Raw genomic sequence first — 26,094 nt, forward strand, 5'->3', positions numbered from 1 at the left:
CCACAATCCCACCATCAACTAACAAAAATTGAAGCATTCATCTGGTGTCGCTCCAAAGCGAACACGTACTGCAACGGCAGCATCTTATCTCCTTTGTCCCGTACCTCTTCAGATGTCATTTTTTCCTATCTCCTCATAACCCAACCGCAAGGTGTTGACTTGGTAATACACTTCATTTCTTGCCCCCGATCTAACTCTTTCCCAAGGAGCAGAAGGGCCTGGTGGCTAGCTATGAGCACGCTGACCAGATTTCACTGCTCACCCATGCCAGGGCTCCCTGGCATGGCTGGAAATCTTTATACTCTATCTCTCCCTCATCTCTTTATTCGTATTCTGTCTCCGCAGTACTTGATTCTAATAACTGAAACAGCCTACGCCTTAGAAACACGTCTATAGTGTGGGATAGCTTTTGTAGGGGCACGTTGAGGCTTGCTGTTTCTTATTGATAAAGAAACCTTACAGGCCCCAGGGGAGGGCAGAGGGTAAAAGGGGCATTCGAAAAGTTACACATTGCTAGCGTACAACTTTCCGGCAGAATCTGTGCAACAAATAAAGTAAATAAAAACACTTATTTCGCGATAATAGGACGTACATTTTAAGGTATGCAACATGTGTTGACGTGAAAACGAGGTAAGAGGGATGCATTTCGAAAGAATAGAAGGCAACCGAGATATAAATCGCAGTAATACTGAATGCACTCAAAATTCAAGAACATGGTCGGAGGGTGAACAGAGAGAGTATTGGCGACGGGTAAATGTAATGGGATTAGATATGGAGATAATACAATGAGGGTTGTCAATGTGTATGAACCCGAACTGATTATGCAATCTGCGGGATAAAGAATGCGGTATTTTAAGCTGAGGCAGAGTTCGTTTATTGGAGGCAGCAAATTTGCGGAACAGGCAAAGAGCAATATTGCGACGACTATCTAATGGCAGCAGTTGAAGGCCTAACTTAATTCGGTATGCTTGGGCTGATATACAAGTTACGTGATACGCAGCGGGCTGTTCTATTTTGAATCCTTTGTGCCATTATGGTAAAGTATTTTTGTTAAGGGGACCAAATTGCTTAGGCAAATTCCTATATTGACAGAATTTCCCAAGTTGCGCCACAGGTTGCACAGCGAACCTGATGTTTCGTAGAGGTAATGTGTGAGGCCCATGAAAGATTTGCTTTACGAATACCACGGTATTTGCAGGAAGAAGTGTGGGAAAGCATACTGTCTTCCAAATAATGGGAAAAGTTTGTTAAATGTTTACGGCTGAAGGACATTACGTGCCATTTTGTAACGTTCAATTTCATAAACCATTTATCACGACACAACCAGTTACAAATACGGTTAAGATCTGGAATGTTTAAGTGGTTATTACTAGAGTTAATTGACGGGTATATTGTACAATCATCGGCAAAAAGACGCATGCAGGGAGTAATATCGGAGGGTAAGCTATTATTGTAGATTAAAAAAAGTAAGGGCCCAAGGACGCTTGTCGGTACACTCGAACTAGCAGAAGAAAAAGGCGACGAAACATTGATAACAACAGTGAACTGTTGACGAAACAAATGAAGTTTGGAATCCAGTATAAGGCTATGAGTCATGTCGTAGAGTAGATAATTTCGTGATTAGTCTGCCGTGGGGCACACGATCAAAGAGTTTTGAAAAACGAAGAACGATACAATCGGTTCCCACGTTGCTGTCTACTTTAAAGAGCAATTCAGGGGTTAATTCAAGTAATTGTGTGTCCGACGAAAATGTCTTCCTAAAATCGTTCTGATTAGAAAAAAACAAATAGTTCGTCTCCAGGTGATGGTACACGTGTGAACGGATTATGTGATGAAGCATTTTACAGCGTATCCAACCTAAAGATGTGGTAATTAGTAGTCAGGAGAGTGAATATCTCCCGTTTTCTGAATTGGTTTTGTCTTACCTAATAATGAGTCGACGGGTAGCATGCCGGGTGTTAGAGATTTTTGAAAAGAAAAGATACGGTGAAGACTTACTATTTTCAGAAGGGCGTCACGCAGATCACCTTCCCAAGGCTGGTAAGCATCGCCGGTATAGCCGTGTATTATAAACACCAGTTGTTTTGCCTTGTTGAAGAGCTTCGAGACCTTTCGAGTGAACTTGCCAGCGTAGTGGAGGTAAATTGGCCAGCGCCTATTACGGCGCGAGAAGAGAAGGAACTTTGTTTTAACTTTTTCGGGGGATTCCGGGAGCCTTCCAAATGGGGCGAACCTTCCACCGGGGTGATGGAAGCATCCCAATCCGATGTAACACACTTCCTCGTGGTTATTTGGTGTGCTGGCGTTCATCTGCATAACGAACAACCGAAGAGGTATAGGGGTAGGCGAAATTACCAACTGTGCGAACCCATCATGCCTTCTACAACCAAGTATATTTTTGCTGCCGTTTCAAAGAAACCGTTGAAAAACCTAATACAACTTGATAAGTAATTTACAGCATTTTTAACTAGGTCTATCGTGCAGGTACAGGTACCAGTATCTTTAAATATGTTGGAGTTGGAGTTTGGATTATTTTTCCAAAAAGCAGTACGCGCATTAACAGGCAGCATATCAACGTGATAACCACAATATCTGATGTGAAAATCGGCAAAAAGCTGCTCGGATGCAGCTTGACTCAGACCCATCTGCCGTGAAAAGAAAGAAAAAGCCGCAGGCTTCACAGGGCAACTATTTCTAAGCAAAAAAGGATGCGGAGTAGAAACAGTGTGCAAAACGTAGATTTTTTTATATACAGAACAAGCTCTGACAGCACAAATGAACATATGGGTACACGCATCATCTGTAAATCATTTTTCCCTCACACAGTACAGGATTTACACAGATACAATGCTATTGTTAGATATACGGAGAGAGGCATGTTGCCTTGGTCTGTAAATATGTACGACTAAAGTAGGAATGAGATGTTCAAAACTCAGTGAGGTTAACAACATCCTCGCACAAATTCAGCACAATTGTTCTAGCAGATGCATACATTTAGAACGTGTGGCATGGTAAATGTAAGCACTCTAAGGTCGCAATTTTTTTTTGCGAGGGATATGTGCCAGACTACGGTATTTAGTTTGCATTTGCTCAGCTCAACTAGTCGCTACAACATTGTTTTCTAGTAATCATGATGGATACACTTTTATTAAATAGAAAAGGAGTAAGGATCGGCGTTGTCTGCCTCGTATAACGAAAAGGCGGCGAGAGGACGCCGCCATCACCGTTCAGTCGACCAGCCTAGCTTGAGGTTCAGGGTCGGAGCAGGCCAGCAGCCTCTCCTACTGCTCACTTGAAGGGCACGGGGCTAGTTGGGGAGATCGTGCTTTTTTCCACGGATGATACGCAGCAAGAGGTAAGTTTCAATACTCACATTTACGTTTTAATTCCATCAGCCTATCTACACGCTTGCGCCTAGGTTCCGGTGTTACAGTCTACAGGTTGAGGGCTTTCAGAGTGCTCAGAAACAAGGTTATTGCCTGTGATCAATAAGTACAGAATTGGTTTGCGACAACATAAATCTTTCTCACCGTGGAATGCTGTTAAACGTGTTTTCGTTTCAGAGGAGGAGGAGATTTAGAAGAGACCTATCGCCCCTTTGCGAAGTTTGTTTATACAGTGAAACTTCTGTCCCTTCACCCTTCCTTAAACAGGCATATTTCAGAGTAAATGAAAGTGAAATACTGAAAAATTCTCCTCCGCATCTAAGTCTATCTATGGTGCTTTGAAGACAAAAGCATTCTGCATTCCCGTTTCGATACTTTTTAATAAGATCTTTAAACTATTTCCGTTTATACAGAGCGAAAAATAGGCTCGCGAGCTTCGACCTCAACTAAAATTCAAAACATCTTTCCCAATGCCAAGGAAAAAACAACTTTACCATTGAGGACGCATTTTGGGTAGGCGAACGCGCCTCAGCCTGCTTTATGCAACATGGACACTACCTCAATCTCCCATCACCCTTCAACACAAAGCAACTATTAAGACCTGACTTCTTTTTTTGATGTAGGCGAAAAGCAAAAACACCCACGTGTACGTGATTTCGCCGCACGTTAAAGATCCTCAAACGGTCAAAATTAATCCGAAGCCCTCCACTACGGCGTGCCTTATCGCCTGCGCTGTATCGGTGCGTTAAACCCTACAATCAATCATACCTGACTTCTACACCGGTCTTGTCATTAACCATGCCACCCCCACTGGAAGCACGTTAGTCTGCTGTGAACCCAAAGCCGCTACCTAAAGACGACTTCCTATAGGGCCTTTTTCGATATTCCGCCAAAGTCAAATGTGATGCTCCAGCTAAGCCTGTGGATGACTTTACATGCCAAATTCTTCGTTAATCGACCTGGTCTTGAAGTGTTTCTTCACAAGACATTCCTCGCTATCACCCACAACCATATGATGCTTTGGCAGAGTTCGCATGGAGAATTCTGCTTGATCGTTTGGAAGTATTCTAGAACCGCCCTATTCGCAGTCTCCAATCCCTCTGATGGCTACACGAGTGTGCATGCGTGCGATTAAGCAAAAGAGGGGTGGCTACGGTGGGCAAGCACACGGTATTCCTGGCAAACTAAAAAGCAGAAATGAGTACAACTTCTCGTTTTGTGAAAGATTTGATTATATATAGCGAAAGCAGCTTATTTAATATTGAGCTGTGCGCGGATTCAGTGTGTTGTTGGCGATATGAATTAGCTCGGTAAAGCAAAACACCGTGTCATTAGAAACAGGGTCAGTTCTTCTGTACAGAGCTCTATAGAGCAGCCGTTACTTCCAGGATAATACCGAACGAGGAAGTAGTTAATAGGAGATAGACATCCCACTGGTAACGACAAAAAAAGTAAGAAGACTTTGAATCAAATGCAAGCGCGCAAATCACCTGGTGAGGTTCAGATAAAAGCAAACATTTTGAAGGATGGCGGGCAAAGTGTACTTGAAAATCTTCAAAATCTGTATACGCAATGCCTAATGATCGCTAGTGTACCGGGATCTTGGAGTAACGCGAATATAATCCCAATCCATAAAACAGGTGACATGAAGGACTTGAAAATTTACAGGTTGATGGGCCTACTGTCAGTCGACTACAAGGTAGTTACGAAGGTAATCGCTAACAGAATTTCTACCACCTAAGAGTTCAGTTAACCTAATGAACAAGCAGGGTTTCTTAAATATTATTCAACAATGGGCCATATTCACCCGATCAATCAGGGGATAAAGAAATGCGCGGAGTATACACAGCACGAATACAGGGTGATCAAAGTTAAGTCGGCAGGTTTTCTCTAAAAAAAAGCGCTAAGATTTGCGTGAAGACCACCTCTACAGTGAGATTGTGCTCCCAGGGGGACACATAATTAGGAGGTAAATCTTGATGTAGGTGGCTTAATTATTTTAAACTGCTCAATTAAATTTTTAGTGGCTACAGTAACCAGGCATGTTTGTATTGAAAAGGGAGACGCAATCCTGTTTCTACGCCATTTCATTCGGTAGAATTCTTCTGGCACGTCTGTACTCCGACATATTGACACGTGGTCAAAGACGACTCTGTTGTCTTCAAGGAAAACAAGTTTATTGGAGCGAACTTGTGCTTCCCTAACAACTCAAAAAGTACATATGCGTCGAAGCAGCAGTGGACAAGTTGACGTGCGTCGGCGAGTGTCGGAGAGTGGAATGGAAAACCGCGGCGTCTGCTCTGCAGGCTTTTAAATGCAGAGCATTTCTTTAACTCACGATGTCACCCGGCGTTGGCGTGCCTCGGCGTCCGCAACAGCTGTTCCAGGTGCGCCCTCTCCCCCACTCCTCCTCGCCTGCTCTCCGCTGCTCCTCGCGTGTTCTCTGCGTGCTCCTATCGCGTTCAGCAACAGGTTGGGCGCGCATGCATCGTAGTTTGGCGCGGGAGCAACAACAGTTGTGGCGTGATAGTGACGTGGTCGTGACGTGGTCGTGGCGCGGTCGTGCCGTGATGGGGTGCTTCTCGGCGTTCGCTCTCGCTGTCAATTTCTTTCGAACCAGATAAAATCGGGTATGTGCGGGGTTCCAATCCAGTCATCGCCTGCGCTCTCTTCAGATGCTGTCGCCGGAGTCAGCGTTGTACGGGATGGAATCAAGACCTTCAAAACAATAACAACCAAGAGCAACAACTGCAACAACATTAACGTAACCCAACCTACTTAACGTCGTGCGCCCCCCGAAAATACTCTACATCTGACCGTGCCCCTCGCGAGGGGGATGTTTAATATTCATCACTATTTATCTTTAGGCGCGACTGGTTCTCGAACCGTCGATTTAAAACCAGAACAAAGAAGATTCTTCTAGGCTGTTCACGATAGTTCAGAACGCTCTCCCTATCACAAGAGATAACACATGCGGCACAGAAAGAAACCATGGAACACGCGCTTCCCTTGGCACACAGATAACACAGACCAGCGCAACCGGGCGGTAAAACCAAACATAAATAAACAAACCCAATGTATGGTTCGTGGCACTATCGAGCTGCGAAGTGTAATTGCCGCTCGCATGATTACGCATGCTAGATGTCAAGACCTGCGCATAGCTCCTCCCTTTTAGATGCGACGCATCTCTTTAACTCGCCTTGTCCGCACTACTCGGCGTAGTCCGCACGTCTCTCCCCCATTCTTCTCGCCGCGCCAGCTGCGCGCTAACGCCGCTCTCTCACCGCAGCGCCATCTGCGTTTAGCGCTCGCTGGCGCTCGCTCCCGTCGGCGTGCCAGCTGTGTGTCAGCGCGTGTTAGCGCTCAGTTAAAGACATGCGCATGCGCTACTCTCTCTCATTCCGCTACATATAAACGCGGTAATTGCGCCGCTCCATTCAGTCGTTCCGCCGCCGTTCCACCACGCCCCTCCGCCGATGGCATCCGATGACCACCGATGATTTCAATGGAGACTCTGTGGGTTTCCGTTGCGTTTCCCTTTTGTTAGCAAGTCCATTGTTTTTATGTTTCCATTTTAAGCAGCGTGTCCCTCCCCCCCCCCCCCCCGATGCGTCGTATCTACCCATGGTTCTCCTCGCAGGAAGATGGTGTAACATTTTGTTCTGTGTTTCGATAGCGGTTCCGAGTAGTGCGGATTGCGATAACGCCGTCCAAGTATGAAAGGATTCCAGTTATCTGTTTTTTCTATGCCTCCACCCCGTTGTCGAACTAAACACCGTACCCAGCAGGCACGCCACAGAAGGGAGGAGCTTTGCGCCGGTGCAGTCTGCCTTGCATGCGGAATCATGCCAACGGCAATTAAACTTCTTAGTTTCATATATCGGGGTACGTATGCGCTTGGACAATTCTGCCAAATGAAACATAGTAGAAACACGATTGCGTCTAACTTTCCAATACAAACATGCCTGGTCACTATAGCCACTAAAGAGTTAATTAATCAATTTTAGTTAATTAAGCCTCCAAAATCAATAATTCTCTCCTACTTAAGTGTCCCCTTGTTGTCATAACCTCAGTGTAGAGGTGGTCTTCGCGTAAATCTAAGCGCCTATTTTTATAAAAAAACTTGTCGACTTAACTTTGATCACCCTGTATATGGCCTTCGTAGATTATATGAACGCATTTGACTCGGTCGAAATCTCAGCAGTGACACAGGCATTGCGGAATCAGGGTGTGCACGTGCAATAAGTAAGAATACTAGAGGACAACTGCAATGGGTCCACAGCGACCATCACCCTTCATAAGGAGAGCAGTAAGATACCTATAAGGAAGGGCATAAGACACGGCGACACAGTCCCTCCAATGGTTTTCACAGCTTGTTTACAAGAGGTATTCAGAACATTGGATTGGGAACAGGTAAGCGTAAGGTTAATTGATAATACCTCAGTAGCTTCCCATTTGCTCCTGACGTTGCTTTGCTAAGTAAGTCGGGGGACGAATTGCATAGCTACATTACAGCAGTCGACAAGCAAAGTTGAAAGATGAGCTTGAAAATGAATATGCAGAAAACTAAAGTAATCCTCAACAGCCTCGGGAGGGAACAGCGGTTTCATATGGGGGACGAAGCAGTGGAAGTGGTAAGCGAATATGTCTACGTAGGCCATGTAGTGACCCCTGATCACAACTATAACGTAGAGATAATTAGAAGAATGAGAATGGGTTGGAGTGAATGGGTTAGAGTGAATCACATAATTATTCGTAGCATACCCTTCTCCTTGAAGAGGAAAGCGCATACGAGCTGCATCTTAGCGGTACTCAACTACGGGGCATAAATTTGGAGGCTCACTAAGAGGGTTCAACTTCAATTAAGGACGACTCAGAGAGATGTCTAAATGAAGGTGAATGGTCTAACGTTAAGGGACAAGAAGAGCGTGAAGTGGGTCAGGGAACATAAAATATTAAAGTCGTATTAGTAGAAATTAAGAATAAACGGTTGTGGGCAGGGCAGGTGACGCAAAGGCAAGATAACTATTGGTCATTAAGGGTAACAGAGTAGATCCCTAGAGAAGGCAGGCATGGCAGGTGGCGGAATAACGTAAGATGGGCAGATGATATCAAGAAGTTTGCAGATACATTGGTGGCAGTTAGCACAAGACCGGGGTAATTGGACATCTGTGGTAGACGCCTTTGTCCTGCAGTGGGCGTAGACAGACTGATGATGACTATAACTAAAGTACGTCCTGAAAAGCCTGGTGGATAGCGCTCCTCTCGCGCAGTTCGCTCTCCAGGAACAAAATGATGCTGCATGTTTTTGATGACAATGCAACATGTAGAGGCCTACACCTGGGGATAATTTCGAAAAATTGAGGGTGTGTTTCCGCTCCGACCCATTACACCCTGTTCCCCTAGCACGGCACGACACAGACCCTGCGGACGACAGAGCCGCTGCCAAGCAAGAGAGCAGGGCGAAGCTCCGTGCTGCTACACCCCATGACCCACGACCACTTCCAGGAGGACTTCCCAGAGGGGCCCAAATCCTGCTACACAAAATAAGAGCAGGGGCTGCCCTTACCGAGGACGTGCTCGCAAAGTGCCGGGCATACGTTCCCCGACGCTCACGACACCTGAGAGTACCCCTCGAGAACTCCAGGGAGACTACCATCGTCACCTGCTCCTCGTGTCATGCGCCAACAAGACCCACAATGTAGCACATGCTGTGGGAGTGCTCGGGGCTCGCGGCGGAGAGAAGAGCCTATCTTCCACCGTACATCAAGACCCTCCAGGAGTGGGCATCGCCTCCTCTGGGCCGGGCTCACCCAAGAGAGACTGTTATGTCCCTGTGGACTTTCACTTGTACCACGGGGATACACAAGAGAATGTAGACGCTCTCACCTTCTTTACCACCTTCCCCATCCCTGACTAGACCTTGAGTCACCCTTTCCTAATAAAGAATTATAATAATAATAATAATTATTAGCATATAAATTTTCTGGTCTCGCCTTTTTTTATTCAAACTTGGGTTTTCTTGCTCGCTTCGTCTTAACTACACTTAATGCAATTTTAATATTGCGTCTGTTTCCTTCGAAATGTAAGGGGAACACGTGAGCAAAATTTTAATGTTGTAATTTAGATCCTTTGTGTGGTATGTCGGATCAGATTTGGAAATAAATTGGATTCCTAGCCGAGTTTGGCTTTCTATTGCAAGAACTGTATATTCTTGCAACAACAAAAGCTTTTTTACGAAAAATTCGCCGTGGTGAATTGAGAAAAATATTTACGAATTTCCCCTTATAAATATTTTAGTACATAGACGTCACGAAAGTTCCCCGAGGCGTATGGGAAGGTACCCTCGGGGGTCCACCTTGTCGTGTTTCCACTTTTTACAGCTAGACAAAATTATTTCCGGGAAACATATTAGTAAATTTAGAAATTAAAATAAACAGGGAATCATACAAAATATTTAAAGCAAATTGAAAAGGCCAACCAGCCTCCCTTTTTTCCATCTTATCACGAATCCCACGTGATTAACTTCACTGCGAGAATTACTTGTTAAATCCGCCTTTCTCGTTCGAAAGCATATGGGCAATCCGGTTTTTGAATACCTCTGACCAAAACATTGCCAGGGCAAGTTTATTACCTTTAGCTGCATCCATGCACTTTTTTTTTCTGAATTATTCGGGAATCCCTTTAGAATAAGTTCACGGATATTTCTGTTTGACTACTGTGATAAACACACTCTAACGAAATACACCAACCGGTATACGGGATGTTATTGGGTGTAAGCTTTCTGAAGACGTTCTCTAGGCTGTGAAAGATCTACGTTTCCCAAAACCAACTGATGTTCGCTTTTTTGTTTACTGTTATCGCGTTGTTTGGAGATAATGCCCAGTGAGAAACTGGGAAGTTAGAAGTTCGGCTTATCAAGGAGAAGTGTGAACGGGTAACAGCTGGATTAAAAATCAAGCTCGAAATTGCAGCAGTGTCCCAGAATACTGTCCCAACTACCGAAACCTCATAAAATTTGATTGTGTTATAGAGTTAAAAAAACTGGCAGGAGATTTAAATTATATAACACCTATTATACAACAAAGTTGCTTGAGGTTTTCGCCAGTAAGATGTCCTCATAAGTGTTTTCCGCAATTTTGGAAGGGAGCTTATTTATTGTTTTCGGAATGTGCTTAATGATTTTGTTATTCTGCTGCGGTTCAAGTCACGAAGCCTTTGAAAGCAGTGCAAGAAAAAAACGCAGGGTGACGAAAAGGTTTCTGTACGTAGGAATTATCGTATATTTTTCTGAAATAGAGAATAAAGAATAAGGTTCTTTGTTGGCATAACGGAACCACATCTCTTTCTAGGGCGCAACTTACAGCAAAAAGTTCCTTCACACAAGCGTATAACCTGGATGCAAGAATCCCTGTTTTGTTTCCAGTTATACAGTGGCGCCATCTGCCGTGGCAATTGAATGTAGCACTGCCGAGATCGGCCGTATCAGATTGCATGCCTGACTCAAACGACAGTTTTGTGAAGCAAAACTGACCACAAGCCCAACTTTTTAGACACAGACACCGAAAAATGTTATTACGCCAGAACATGCACTATTATATTAATGCGTAGCATTTCTTGCCGAGTACTCCGACAGCCATGATCGTGTCACGCCCTCCATTTTCGCAATAATGCAGATTTATCCCAGGTAACACCTGTAATCGTTATAATAGTTGTAATCGTTATAATCGTTGTAATCGTTATATAGCCTGTACTCGTTATAATTATAAATTTAATAATTAGTTGGTCATGATTGCAAGAACCAAAAAATCAAGTACAATAAAAGAAAATCACTAAAATGTTATGAGCAAGGCAATAAATGTGCATGGTATGCATCTCCCAGATTAACCGAATAATAAAAAAAAGTCCACAGAAGATTTCTCAAAATATGTAGAAGAATACTGTAAATGGGTCGTTATACACCACCCTTTGCTTCTTCTGGAAAAATCAATAATTAGCGAAGTTAAGGCACTTAGTCATTGTAATAAAATATATTTACATCATTGGCGAAGACAAACAAAAGAAAACTTAAAAAGATTGAAATATTCGAACGTATTTCACTGCTTATAGTCATGTGTCGGCAAAGAACTAACACTCTAGTGAAGGAGCACCAGAATGCTACCCATTAGTAGACAACTGTCTAAATTTCTGCATATTTTCTCTAGCATGAAAAGGCAAATAGTGACCTAAGGAAAACCTTTTTATAATACCCTAGTTGTTTTCAGCAGTTTTAAAACAATAATTTGAATCGTGTCTTCAGCAGGTCCATAAATATTCGTCGACAGCGTCCCTCATCGCATCATAAAAGTTTATTGTCATCGTCGTAAAAAAAGTTCTCAGTATGGTAAAGTCAGCTTTGGCGAAGTTGATCGAGTCTTCCTCAAACGAAACGCCAAAACAAAACCTAGCTTGCGTGCAACTCTGATAGTTTAGATATGAAAAAAATATGAAATATAACGCACCTTAATCAGGTCATGTGTTCAGAATGTTTTACTTACCCTGACTTCTATTTCGGCGTTATACATGCTTCGGACACTCCGTCGTATCCGTGACTTTTCATGAGGCGGCGTCCCCTCACGGTAATAAATAGCATTTGCGTAGCCTTTTCCGGGACACGTATCCTCATGTTGAAATTCTGTCTTGGCGCTGATGTTGTCGAAGGTTGATGTTGCCAGGAGGAATGCTATATGGCAAACAGAAGACATGGTGGTGAAAAGTACAACACAGCTTTCAGACTTACTGAAAGCTGTGTTACTGACTTACAGACTTACTAGCGGTAGTGCCCGGCGATGCCCTAGTGAGCCCCTATACGGTAGAATCTCGATAAACGGAAATCGTTTCAACGGAACTGCTACTTAAACAGAACAATAGCCTATAATTTGGTTGTTTTTGTATTTATGTAATGTAAAAAACTATTGGTAATCGGAACTAAAATTTCCGCGTCACCATTTCAGCGGAACCAGAAATGGAACTTCTTATGAAACCCATTGGCATGAGAATAAGCTTTTTACGTTTCCGGCTGTTCAGCTTTGTTTTGTTTTTTTCTTCCTCCATCTCTTTTTAACCTCGTTGGCCCAATAAGCCTCGTCTCGTTAGTGGTCAGCCGTGTTAGCGCAAAGAATGCAACGTCACAGTTCTTCTTCCAGTCGTTCGGACTCGATTCAAGACGCCAAGGCTACAGGGCTCAGATACTGCCGCCTCGTTCGTGCCGCTTCATTACCGCGTTGCCGTCTTCTATATTCAGTGGCTCGTAAGCACGCGCAACGTAGAGGCTTGTAGCCTCCCTGTAGATGCATATTCAAGGACTCAAACAAAAATAATAATGCATTTTGTAGTGCACGACGACTCATTATTGCCAAATCAACTTTGTGAATGCTGTGCCTAAACCTGTTATCGTTACATTCTATTAGTTACATTCACCTTCAGTAATTCACATTCAACTATCAGTTACATTCACCTTCTAGTGCTTACGTTTCCATTAAATGGAATTAAGAGTATCTACGCACTTAAATTTGCACTTTCCCATATCTATCTGAGTAGACGGAACTCCTGTTAAACGGAGCTCATTTTTCGGTCCCTTAAAGTTATGTTTATCGAGAGTCTACTGTACTAATGGCACTAATTTTTGTAACAATTTAGTTATTTCTCACGTGCCGTAATTGGGTATTTAACCGTGAAGTTGTACACAGTTACGAAATATCGCCTGCTCTTAATACATGGGCTCTTACCGGAGGCGTGTGGTAATGGGAAACGCCTGAAACTCGTGTTTTATTGGAAGCCTTCCGAACCAGATTACACTTAGATGGTGCGCTCAAATGACTCCTTACACATGGTAAATCTCAGTAGGTATGAACGGCACTCATTAGTCATAGTTACATGATAAATAACATTGGCCCCTGAAGAAGGACGCTGTTGTAGAACGTCCCAACAGATGGCGAGCGCTATGTGATCGAGGGGAATTTAAGCTTAATTCCACAGTCCTGAATTTTGTAATATATCAACTGCAACTGTCCTCTTTGTACGCAGGTTAGGGCCAAACCCTGAAATAGGTTTTTGGAGAGCTTTTTGGGCAGCAGTTTCCAGCAACTACAAATTGGATTTCTCAAGGGGCAGTATAGTTATTTAGGAATGTGTAAAAACGTGCAGTTTTCCTGAAATCCTGATTCTTCGATTAGGTGGGTGTTACAGAAAAATGCTGCAGAACAGTATTTGGATACCTGTGTAAGTTACATATGTCAAAGAAAACCAGTTCAATACTGGAACTGGCCTGGGATAAAAATAAGCACTTAAAATATTATTTCAGTACTTTTCACTCTCCCTGGTGTAAATGTTAAATATTCTGGAAATATTGAGCTCCCAAATCAAAATTACACTGTGCTCATGCAACCTGTTTGAACCAGCAGTTTGGCAATGCGTTGACTTTATTTCTAAGGCTATTTCGGTTAGAAAGATTTGCCAAAAAAGTTGGCCCTTTTACCGGTGTTTCAGGGTTAAATCCGTAAAATTGTTTTTTGCATTTATGTGAGTAACAATTATTAGAAAAAAACTAATCGAATAAAGCAACCACTGAAACATTTATTGGAAATATAGAGAAACAAACATTTATTGCATGGCTGAGCAGGAGGAAGCTCTTAGGGCCTCCCCATTATTGGACGCATCCTTATTCCAAGATGCCTTGGTGCTAACTAGCCGCCCAAAGCCATTCCCTTTAAGAACACCAATTATGTTCTAAAATGCACAAACGCCCTAGTCTTGTTGGTTAGGGCGACACGGGGAACTACTTTCCAGATATTATTAAGGGCTGCACATATAAATAAAAAGAACTTCGATATGTGAACGGGGGACCAAGATAATCGCACACTGACGAAACCACAATAACGCCCTTTTCCTCGGTTAGGTGTACAATTTCCAGAAATTCCGCCTTCCTGAGTCCCTACGCCATGACACAAATGTACTCCCGAAAATTTACATGTCTTAACACAAATACGGAGCAACAGCCCACCGGTAGCTAGTGGTCATCGCACCAGAAGCTTATTCTGGAATTCGTGGGTTCGGGTCCCATCCGGCGAGCATTTTTTCTCCCCTTTCTTTCTGTCTTTCCAAATTCACCAGCTGTGTTAATTCCCTACCACATTCTCCCCTTGGCTTTCCGAGATTTTCTTGACTGCCAACACCCTTGTTTCCACCTTCATTCAACGTGCCCCTCATTTTCCCAATCTGATTCGCTATATATATATATATATATATATATATATATATATATATATATATATCTATATATATATATATATATATATATATATATCTATATATATATATATATATATATAAAAATATATATAGTAAGGTAAATGAGGGGCTCGTTGAGGAAAATATAGAAAGATAGGTCGGCAGTCTACAATGCCAAAGGAGGCATAGGGGTGTGGTTAGGCTCTTTTCTTTTTCACTACAGTTAATTAGGTAAACATTTTTTTTTTAAATATACAGAAGAAAGAAAGAAAGAAAAACACGCGCCCAGAGTGGGATATTTCGTAACTGTGTACAACTTCACGGTTAAATACCCAATTACGGCACGTGAGAAATAACTAAATTGTTACAAAAATTAGTGCCATTAGTACAGTAGACTCTCGATAAACATAACTTTAAGGGACCGAAAAATGAGCTCCGTTTAACAGGAGTTCCGTCTACTCAGATAGATATGGGAAAGTGCAAATTTAAGTGCGTAGATACTCTTAATTCCATTTCATGGAAACGTAAGCACTAGAAGGTGAATGTAACTGATAGTTGAATGTGAATTACTGAAGGTGAATGTAACTAATAGAATGTAACGATAACAGGTTTAGGCGTGGGTTCGGTCCCCACTCTGGGCGCGTGTTTTTCTTTCTTTCTTTCTTCTGTATATTTAAAAAAAATGTTTACCTAATTAACTGTAGTGAAAAAGAAAAGAGCCTAACCACACCCCTATGCCTCCTTTGGCATTGTAGACTGCCGACCTATCTTTCAATATATATATATATATACATATATATATATATATATATATATATATATATATATATATATATATATATATATATATATATATATATATATATATATATATATATATATATATATATAGATAGATAGATAGATAGATAGATAGATAGATAGATAGATAGATAGATAGATAGATAGATAGATCTGAAATGGGAAACGAGGGGCTCAGTGAATTAAGATAGAGTAAGGGTTGGCAGTCAAGAAAACCTCGGAAAGCAACGGGGGGAATGCGGTAGTTCATAGAAACAGCTGAAGAATTTTTTAGTCATAAAGAAAGTGGTGAAAAAATGCCCGCTGGGTGGGATCCGAACCCACGACCTCGAGAATACCAGTCTGGTGCAGTACTAAGAAAATATCAGGATATCCTAATTCAAAGTGGGCGCTTCAAAAGCGTATTTCCCGAACCACCACGCCTAGTCTACCGGCGTAATAAGAGTTTAGGCGAATTTCTTACTAACTCTCGTATCAACCAACCGGAAACTACTGGTTGCATGCCCTGTAATAAACCTCGGTGTAAATATGCCCGCACATGACCACTACACAGCGCTCCACCAGCATGGCTTCAGACTACTACGTAAATATAAAATGTAACTTTAACTGTGACTCCGCGAATGTCGTGTACCTTCTAGAGTGCACTGTCTGTCGGCCAAACGGAAACGCGCTTCCGAATACGGTTCAATAATAACCGCTCTCATGCAAAACATTGCCCTTATTTGATCCTGTCAAGACATGTGAACAGTCCCGTGCATGCATTTTAACATCCTAAAGCAAAAGTTTTAATTTCCGCTCTCAAAACTCACCACGACCGCGAGGTTCGGGAATGTTATCTCATTTATAAGTATGGGTCAGCGACGCTTGGTATGAATGAAAGTTACTGAAAACTAACTTGCTTATCCCTGGATTAAACTTGGCACCTCATCATTTTTACCACATTGTTCATTAATCCTACCCTTGAGTTTCCCATCAGAATTCGCAGACACTCTCCAAACACAGTAACTTTTTTAGCTTAATGCGGCTCAACAATGCGTTTTGTATGGACCCTACCCATTTTATGTTCGGTTGCTAGCTCACTATGCAATGCTCTTTTGTGCACTATATCTATTTTCTTCCATTCGCGGTGGGGCACAACCAAAATACAATCTTTGTTCATGCCTGTATGGAACCGTCCGAACCAGTCTCCCCACCCACTGAATACCTTATTGTATACTTTTCCCTTCTTTTTGAAACCGCGATTGCCCAGTCTTCCGAACTGTCTGAACTTGCAGCCCACGATACGCCGTACGTGGCCCCGTCGTGGTCCAACCTTGAGAGATGCCTTGTTAATACAACCCCTGTCACTCTCTCTCTCTACTTTCTATTTTTTTGTTGTTGTTGTAACATAGGCATAGCCCGACTGCATGCATACGCGCCGTTTCCGAAACTTCTTGCGCTCGTTCTCACAGTTTTCTGCAAAGCTATATAAGAAATGTATTCCAAATGTAACTTTACTCTGATGAAGGCAAGTCCGGTTGCCGCTATGTAAGTAAGCCTTTTGTTATTGTTCTTGGTGTGTATCCGACTCTTTATTTATACTATATATATATATTTAGCGCCCGCGGACGAACACCTCTCACTAATTTGGGGTTGTCGAATTTGGAGAGGATAGACTTGCACATTATGAATAAACATCGCTTCGTGCGTTTAAATATTTCTAACTTGTCTAGATTTATCCGTTTAAGAAAAGATGCGAAAAAAAATTCCCCCGCATTTCCCCGAAGGGGAGTATGAGGAAGTGCGAAGCACGGGGTGATGCAATGAGGGGGAGTTTGTTGAAGTTTGGTGGCATTTTGCCCGTTAGTTACATTAACACCCCCTCGTGATCACGTTCGGCTTAACACGCCTCGTTTGTCCCTCTGCGGAAATCTTGGTGAATTAACGTGTATGTTCGAGAGGAGGAGCGCACCGCACCGCAGCGCACCGCAGCTGCGAAGCGCCGACCGGAGTGAAGGGAGAGGAGGCGCAGTCACGTGAGAGAATGCAGAACTAGCTGGTTTGTAGTATCACGTGTACACCACGCAGTTATCAAGCCGCTATAACGCCGCCGAGTCGCCAACGCACGCCGCTGACGACGTAGTTTGAATGCGTTAAAGATATAAGGCGCGTTACTAACACTGATATTAACGTCGAGACAAAAAGGCGAAATTAAGTCGGCTAGTAGAATGTCTGCGCTCTCTTGTAGAGGCGGATGAGGAGAGACCGGGAGAGTTCGCTGGGGATATTCGCAGCGTCAAGGAAGAAATCCGGTCTGAGCTCGAGAAACGATATTGGGGAGCTCTTGTGCGGAGCAGGGAGCAGCGAGTAGTGTCCGAGGCACAGCCATCGAAGCTTTTCGGTGCTTTCGAGAGAGCAAGGACCGCCGCTAAAACAATTTCCGAGCTGAACCACTCTGGTAGCATTGCTAGTGGGAGCGGGGAGGTGGCGACTGCCTTCTGTGAGTACTACGGCAAGCTGTTTTCCTTGCGCTCGAAGCTTGACGATCCCCCACCGGACGTCTTTGGCGAGCTGCCAACGGTGCCAGATGACGTTAGAGTCATAATAAACAGCCCGATAACGGTCGAAGAGGTAAAACACGCGATAAAAAAACTGTCAAAAAATAAGTCACCGGGGCCTGACGGGATTGTTTCTGAATTCTACCAGGTATTCCGTGAAGAGATAAGCCCTGTTCTGGTATCTGTCTTCGACAACATCCAAAACACAAAAGTGCTGCCGCCTTCAATGCGGAACAGTTTTTTGTGCCTCATACCCAAAAAATCCGTCCAAGATACGGTACCGAATGTGGAAGATTTCAGGCCCATCAGTTTACTGTCGACAGACTATAAAATCCTAGCACGTATCCTGGCCCGACGACTCGAGATGGCCCTCAGTGGTGTGGTGGGCCCACATCAGACATGCGGATTTAGGGGCCGCTCCATTAACACCAATTTGCATCGCATGCGGACGGTCTGCGAGGTGGCAGAGTCAGGCACTTACCCCTTAGCTGTCCTTCAACTCGACCTTAAAAAGGCCTTCTACCAGGTAGACCACACCTTTCTGTTCATGCTCCTTAGTAAATGTGGGATCGGAGATGCAATGGTAGATTGGATAAAGACCTGCTCCACAGAAATAACTACAAGCATCATCACGAATGGGGAAGTGGGGCCGCCAATCAACATCGGACGGTCGGTCAGGCAGGGCTGCCCCATGTCCCCTATTCTTTTCGCACTGTACATAGAACCTCTCTGCAGGATGGCAATAGCGTCCAAGTCGATCCGAGGCTTCGTCCTTGGAGACGAAGAACTAAAGGTCCTGGCCTATGCGGACGATGTTGCCTTTGTGTGCACATCGAGAGAGCAGGCGGGGGAGGTTGTTGCACGTGCCGATGAATTCTGTCGATTCTCCGGGGCTCAGCTCAACCTTTTGAAGTCGGAGGGAGCGTGGCTCGGCGAATGGCTCACCAAACCCCAACAACTCTACGGAGTTCGATGGAGGGGGGCCATCACCCGCTACCTTGGGGTAAACCTAGATACCGGCGCAGCCATCGCCCCCCGGTGGCAGACAAAACTGGCAGCGGCTGGAAGGAATTTGGATCCCTGGAGAGCGCGACATATTGCCCTCTTTTCTAGGGCACATGTTTGCAACGCCGTGGTATATCCGGCCATCTTGTACGCGGCCCGCGTCTCGACTATTGATGCAGGCTCAGTGTCCAAGCTACACCGGTTGTTTGCGGTTTTCGTCCGGAGATCCACGTATGAACCCATGCGCCGCACTAACATTTTCTGGAGCGCCGAAGCCGGGGGTCTTGGACTCGTTAACATGGAACTCAAACTGATTGTACAGAGATTTGTGTACTTCCGAGATCGCAGTGATGGCTTCCTCCAGGCGGTTCTCCAAAGTGTGGGCGCCCTACACCTGGCCCCTTGGCTCGTAACAACAGCAGACCTTGCACACGGCACCCGTGCAACAGGCTTTTACAGGGAAGTGGCGGGGGCACTGGCCCTCTTGCAGGAACTCTTCTCCTGGGAGTATTTGTGCGCAGTGAAGCCGAGGAAGCTCTACTGGGATTTGGTAGAACAGACCCTCCCACCCCCCTTGTACCGCTCCCCACCTTTAGGCCGCCTTAAAAGTGACGTCTTACGGCGTGTGCGGAAACTCCCCGTTCCAACAAGCTCGAATGACTTCTTTTTCCGTCTGCACGCAGGGATACTCACAACTAAGGCAAGGCAGGAAGAGCGGGGTTTCTTCCTCCCTGGAGGGGCCAACTGTCCGCTGTGCGGAAGGCGGGAGACGGGCGAGCATGTATTCTTAGAGTGCAATACGGCATCGTATTTCTGGGACGAGCTGCAGTGCTCCTTTGGCACACAATGGCAGCTCACGTGGACCAACCTGAGGTTCTTGGATGCAGACACGGAACTCCCACACCTTCGAGATTGCATCCACGTCATGGGACTCCACTCGCTTTGGAGGGCAAGGGTGGATGCTGTTGAATGCGCTGAACACCCTCGGCCGGCGTGGAGGCATTTTGTTCAGAAGGCGCAGTGGGCAGTGGCCGCCCTTGACGGGCCTGACTCGGACACCGAGCTGCGTGATGCACTGGCGCAGGGTTCGCGTGTCCTTTCAGAATTTAAGGTAAAGGAGCGGAGGAGATGGGACTCAATTTGATGGCTAGAATCGGGTAACACTCCTGCTCACCTCTGCTTGCCCAGAGCCTTCTGCCCCTCCCTCCGCTCCGATCCCATTCCCTTCAAGCGGTGCACAAAAGGCACTGTCATCCATTGGACAACGTTCGTGCTAGTGTAATTACCGCCCAAACTCTGCGGCTGTGCCAGCATTGCGACGCCACTAGCTTACACTTGCCGGCAGAACACGCTTACGCCATGCTAGCGTAAAGGCAGTAAGCGCCTATTTTTCTGCATGCGTAGAGCTGCTATTGTGTACGACGAATACCCTGCATTCATCTCATGTGATCCTGTATTTATCTCTGTAAGTAAAGTTTTTTGTTTATCAAAAAAAAAAATCGCGTCCGTGGCTTAGTCGGTAGAGCGTCGCGCTGCGGCCGCAAAGTCCGCAGATCGAAACCTGGCGCCGGATGCTGTTTTTTTTTATATAGTGTAGTGGCCTGGCTGGCGCGCCGAGAGAGGGTGTTGCGAGCTGGAGAGTAGTAAAGGGGCTTTAAGAGAGTAGGCGAGGGGGGAGAGGAGGCGCTATGCGAGCGCGACGATTCAGGCTCGCTTAAGAAGTGCATTCGCACTTATTCCTGGCCAATCTCCCACGTGGGTATGTGCCATGTCAGCGGCCAGGCAGCGCGCGCCCATCTCCCCCCGTTGCTAAGGAAGACGAAAAGCGCGCGCACCCGCAGCTGTTGCTATGCGGACGGCGGAAGGTTCGGGGTCGCTTATAAAGTGCATTCGCACTTAAAACCTACTTTACACTCCCTCCACCGTCTACAATTCCAGACTGCCGATGCAAACTCGAGCTTCGTAATAATAAGGGCTTTATAGAGGGCTAGAAATCAGGATCATCCAGAAAAGTCTCTTGTTGCAGGAGAGATCGCACCCAGAGCGAAGACAAGTGTTAGCTTAAGATATGACCTAACCAATGCTAGTTCTGTGTGACACTGCCACTGTTTGGATGTTGTCAATACCCATTAGTAGAAGAAGGAATCGCGGTGGTTGGCTTTTGATTGCGTTCGTACTGTCCATTTCGCTCGTTTGTCTTCTTTTAGTTGTGTCCCCTGTAACCCAATGCGAGTCGATATATCATTACCGATACGGCAAACAAGTTGTCCACAGTGCTATGGAATGACAGAGTGAGCAGCCTTAGATGAATTTTACATGAGGCCGTTTGAACACGGCGTTCTGAAGAGGTCGATCGTGTATTACTTATTCTAATTAAAAAAGCGTCTGTAAAAGTAAACAAGCATCTTCACTTATCAACACTTGGCATTTCTGACAGTCTGATCTTTTCTGTTGATTCTGGTATTTGTGCACTAGGTCAATAATTGTCCGAAACATCAGGTTTTAAGTGGTTCTTTTTATTCTACGTGAACAAACTTATCAATATTATCGTAAATTATCAAAGAATTTTTATTTGCCGTTTGAGGCGATTTTTATGGCCAATGTATTATTGTGATTAACCCTGGAGTTCCTGGTTTATGTTGCCACGTCTCCAGGTCATGAATTGGAAACAAAAAACAGCCAGCAAAAGCCTGGGAGCACTGCGGTACACAAAAAGCGTAGTAATTTTGATGAAGCCGTTATGGTTTGAGTACTGCTACCGAATCTGATGCCAAGGTATGTAACCCGGTTTTATGCATCATTTACGTGTTAATGTGCGCCCCTTTCAGTCGGCGGCCCTCTGTATGGGTAATTTCGTTGAGGTATGGAGGCCTCGTGGTGTCTTAGATGGTCCAATTGCCAGCGAGAATTTTTTTGGCTGATATCCGCTTCCGTGCAGCATTCTATTGCAAACCTTTTAGTGACTTATGGTCCCCGTTTAGAATTGGATGAAAAATGCGCGAACTTAAAGACAAAATACGTGGAACACAATGACAGCCGCTGGTCTAACAACGAAAGTTGAAAATCAAAAAGGGCAAATATTAGCTTTTAAAGGGACACTGAAGTGAATTTGTCAAGCTCCCGTTTTTGCTTGCACTGTGTAGACTGGTTCAAATTAACACACTATTCATCGTTTATCCGGTTGACAAATCGGTAATTATTTTACAAAGCGCGAAAGAAGAAAAACTACTATGCGCGGTTTGCGGCGGCCGCACCAACTAAAGGCTGTGACTTCAGGAGGGGGGACACCGTGATTGGACGATGCCCAAGGTTAGCAATCAAAAGTTTCGGTTTCGGTTCTGTAAAACAACATGCTTGACATCTGATGGCGTTGTTGGATGGGCATTCTCGATTTCTCAATTATCGCCGTACCGCGCTTCTGCCATGTTGTCGGCTGTCAAATGGCTGTCAAATGTCAAACCTCCCAGGGCGGCTTGGAATCGTAGAAATCACTAGACGAGGCCTACGCAGTGGATGAACGCCCTCCGCGTCACCGCAGACTCTCAAATGCCATGCGCCTTTCCCGCATATTCGGAGCTTGCCTCACTCATGTCTGTTCGTAAAAAGCTAGTTCGCACCAGGCCAAGGGTGTGCTGATTCAGGCCTGGGCCCACTGCCCGCAAGCAGTCGGTGCTTGTGGCAACAGCACGCCAACGAGAACTCGCTAACGCGTCATTGTCAGTATGCGCGCGTTCTGCGATCTCGCTCGTGGAGCAGTAAACGTTACGGCCCAAAAAGGGTGAACTCAGTTCAGAAACCATCGGCCGCATACGAAAAAATCAACTTACAAAAAAAATACATGTACCGTCGTGGATTCGAACTTGCGACTTTCAAAACACATTCCAGCGCCTCAGACCACTAGGCCACGAGCCGGCGCTGGTCAGCTAGAATATATAAGGTTTATAATGTATGACCAGTTCACACTTTTATTTATTTTAAGCATTTTAAACACTCTATGTGACTGTTTGTTGTATATCACTCCTGCAGTAAGTGTCCCCCAAACTTCCACAATAGCTCACGTCTAGCAATTGCATTTCTTTGACGGAAAAGCGTTCGCAGATGTGCGGGCATGCTGCTGACCGCTGTGCTTGTTTACCCAGCGCAAAAAGTGCTTCCTGCTCCCTAGTTTTGCGCTGTACGGTAAAAGTTTCAGTTGATTTTATTTTCTTAGTACCTATATTGACTTCGCTGACTCTTCTCCCGCCTTCAATTGGCCTTAGATTTTCCTACTAGCGTAAAGTCAGCGAAGCGTCGCATGTGCACTTGTGCAGCGCTTGTGTGGAGCGACCCGGACTCTGAGTTTGACACAGTGTACAAACTAACAAAGTAAGGAAAGGCACATTCTTTCATTCACAAAGGTGTTGTGGCTTAGTTTCGATTGAGCGAGCGAATAGCGACGACCCGTCGGCGGCCGGCGGACGAAACGCTGGGCCGACTGACTCGACCGGTAGGTCGGCTGGTCGGCGAACCGTGCCGTAGCGCAGCCATTTTCCAGCTCATCTCCTGCTGACGTCACACGAAAACGCCACAGAAAATGGGCGAGCGTAAAGAGAGGAGGACAGCATTTTTGAATTGATTTTTCTACTAAATAAATTCGCGTAAACGCGGCCAGAGTTGTCGAAACAATGCCTACGGACTCCGAACTACAATTTGCGCTAGTAATCCCGCAATGTTTACAAATCACTTCAGTGTCCCTTTAACACGAAACAATAAAACAATCCGCATGAGCGAAACAAGTATACAAAAGCCTCCGTGAAGAATCAACTAAACACAGGCTACAGTCAAGGCTCACGCAGATATGCCATCTCTTTAGGATGAAGACCCAGGCTTGCTTGGTTGACACAAGTTTGTCTCCTCTTTCTGCTATGTGGAACGCTTCCATATTTTCAAGGGGCGTTTGTTCACAGTGCTTCAAGGGGCACTGACACAAATTTTGAAGGCACGATAACTTCGGAGGTAGATTGGTGTGAACACATATACATCATCTGCAAAATATCAGCGGCGAATACAGCCTAGAACATATTTAAAGTTAATTTTAAAGAGTGCGAATCGCAACCGAGCAGCCAGCAGAGGACCACGCGCAATCGACAATCCCCCGGATATTTTGTAAATAAACAACATCCAAACACGTCACGAGTTTGTGTTTGTCGCTCCCGCACTGCCGGCGTTTTTCGCCGGCTCGCCCGGCTCGCCACTTCAATCGGAGGGCCGGAGGGCGGAGCTTCTGCTCTCGAGAACGAACGACCCGATCGTTGGCGGTGGAGGCGCTGTGATTTCGTCAACTCATCGGGCAGCTGGCCGCGACGAAAGTTCTACAGCGATTCCAGGCACTCTGTTTCTATTACTTGTTTTTTACATTGGACGCGAAAACGCGCCGGAGACACGAAAAGCCCACTGAGCGAGCCGCACGGTCGCTGTGCAGGCGGCGGCCACGGCCACGAAGTGGCCCAGGCCGCCGTAGGTAGCTCGAGTGATAGCTTGTTACCGCTGCACGAAAATGTACCCCAGTGGCAGCTTATCAGAAAGGAGTTAAAGATGCGATCGCGGGTTGCATTAAAAATTGTCATCTGCACCGCTTACGAGAGCGGCAGTCGAATATCCGCCGCAGTTCTAAGCCGAACACATCTGTAGGCGGACCTGTAGGCCGACAGGCCGGCTGCTCCCAGCGCGCGTCTTGCCACCCACTGTCTCGAGCGTCGCGCGTCGTTCTTTAGCCGCGGTAGCATTTGCACTCGCAGCGCCTGCGTCACGTGAGTCCACGGTCACTTTTTAATTAAGCAGCTCCCGAGATCAGTACGTGTGGGCATTCTCAGAAACTGCCGGCGATGCGGATTCGACAGTGCTACGGCAGCTCTGCTCTGTGATATCCCTCCGAAGGTCACGTGGTCAGCTTTGTTCACATAAAATCCATCGGTTCGCGGCACCCGCTGAAACCGAAACTGCGACTGGCCGCATTGAAAATGCCTCTGATTAAACAACCGTCGCACGCTGAAGCAAATGAGGTTTCTACAGGTGATAAGTAGGTCACTAGTGACTTATCGCAACAAAAAAAAACAGGATGCAAAATTTTTGTGCCATTGCCCCTTTAAATAAAAGGTTAGCGTCAGGAAAATTACGTTTTCATACGCTGCACTCAGTACAATCTGAAAAAAGACGGGATGATGCGGGGCTCTTTAATGACAATTCGTGCTCTCTCAAATGCGCGTTGATACAACGGCCAGTTTGTCCAACATAGTTCGGCCACATGGTAAAGGATTGCATTACATAGCAGTCGCTGAGCAGGCAACGTAGCGGTTCTTGCGGTTAACACCCCAACAAACCCCTGTTTCATCACTTCCCCATTTCATCTTTCTGTCAAGCCTGGCACATACAGGACGCAACTTGTTGCGAGCCCTGGTAGTCAGTTGCACTCCATAGCGATGGTCCACAATTTCTAGGTGGTGCGTGATGGCACGGATGTATGAGACGATGGCGATATTGAGGGATTTTTTGTGCCATCTGTAACATCCCAACAGCTAGATTTTGTATTTAAGATTTTCAAAAGTTTTTCACATGTCTATGACAATAGGTCCTGTGGAAATCATGCCTCCCATTGAAACTATTTGTCATCAAGTGTTGTGCACGACTTCGAAACCGCTGGGCGAAAACACGATAAAGTATTGGCGTTCTTAACATGGTTCGTATAGTCCGATGAGTAGCTCATCAAGGGATTGATGGATCATGGCGCATACATTCAGCAGGCATGCTCCTTTTCAAACCGAAGATAGAAATCCAGATACTGGATGCCATTTTGTTTCGTTGTTTCCACCGGGAAATTAAGTCAAAGCCCTTTTTTTTATTATTTTAAGATATCTGCGGTTGCTCCAAGACCGAAAGCTTCCGCTTCCTCAAAAACAAAAAGGTAAAATCCTTCACGCAACGAAACGCTTTAGTGGCCATGCCGTTTAGGTCTAAAAAAGCGATCTACTTTGGCGAGGAAAATGTCACTTAAAATTGGAGCCACTCACCAGACGATACAGACGCCCGGCTTCTGCGTGCACACCACACCGTGGTGGAAA

At 45.2% G+C, this 26,094-nt stretch overlaps 1 protein-coding gene across 1 annotated transcript in view; it reads right to left on the reverse strand.

Annotated features, from left to right (window-relative positions):
- Window positions 1–26,094, reverse strand: part of LOC144180047 (pancreatic lipase-related protein 2-like) — a 58,255-nt gene that overhangs the window by 17,701 nt on the left and 14,460 nt on the right. The window contains exons 2-3 of the mRNA XM_077708455.1: window positions 11,924–12,108; window positions 1,999–2,310 (exon numbers count right to left, since the gene is read on the reverse strand). Of these exons, the coding sequence (XP_077564581.1) occupies window positions 1,999–2,310; window positions 11,924–12,108 (497 nt within the window). The remainder of the gene's footprint in view (window positions 1–1,998; window positions 2,311–11,923; window positions 12,109–26,094) is intronic.

Source organism: Haemaphysalis longicornis, unplaced genomic scaffold (assembly GCF_048455015.1).
Source record: "Haemaphysalis longicornis isolate Haplotype H1 unplaced genomic scaffold, Haemaphysalis longicornis Haplotype H1 scaffold_4, whole genome shotgun sequence".
Classification (NCBI taxonomy): domain Eukaryota; kingdom Metazoa; phylum Arthropoda; class Arachnida; order Ixodida; family Ixodidae; genus Haemaphysalis; species Haemaphysalis longicornis.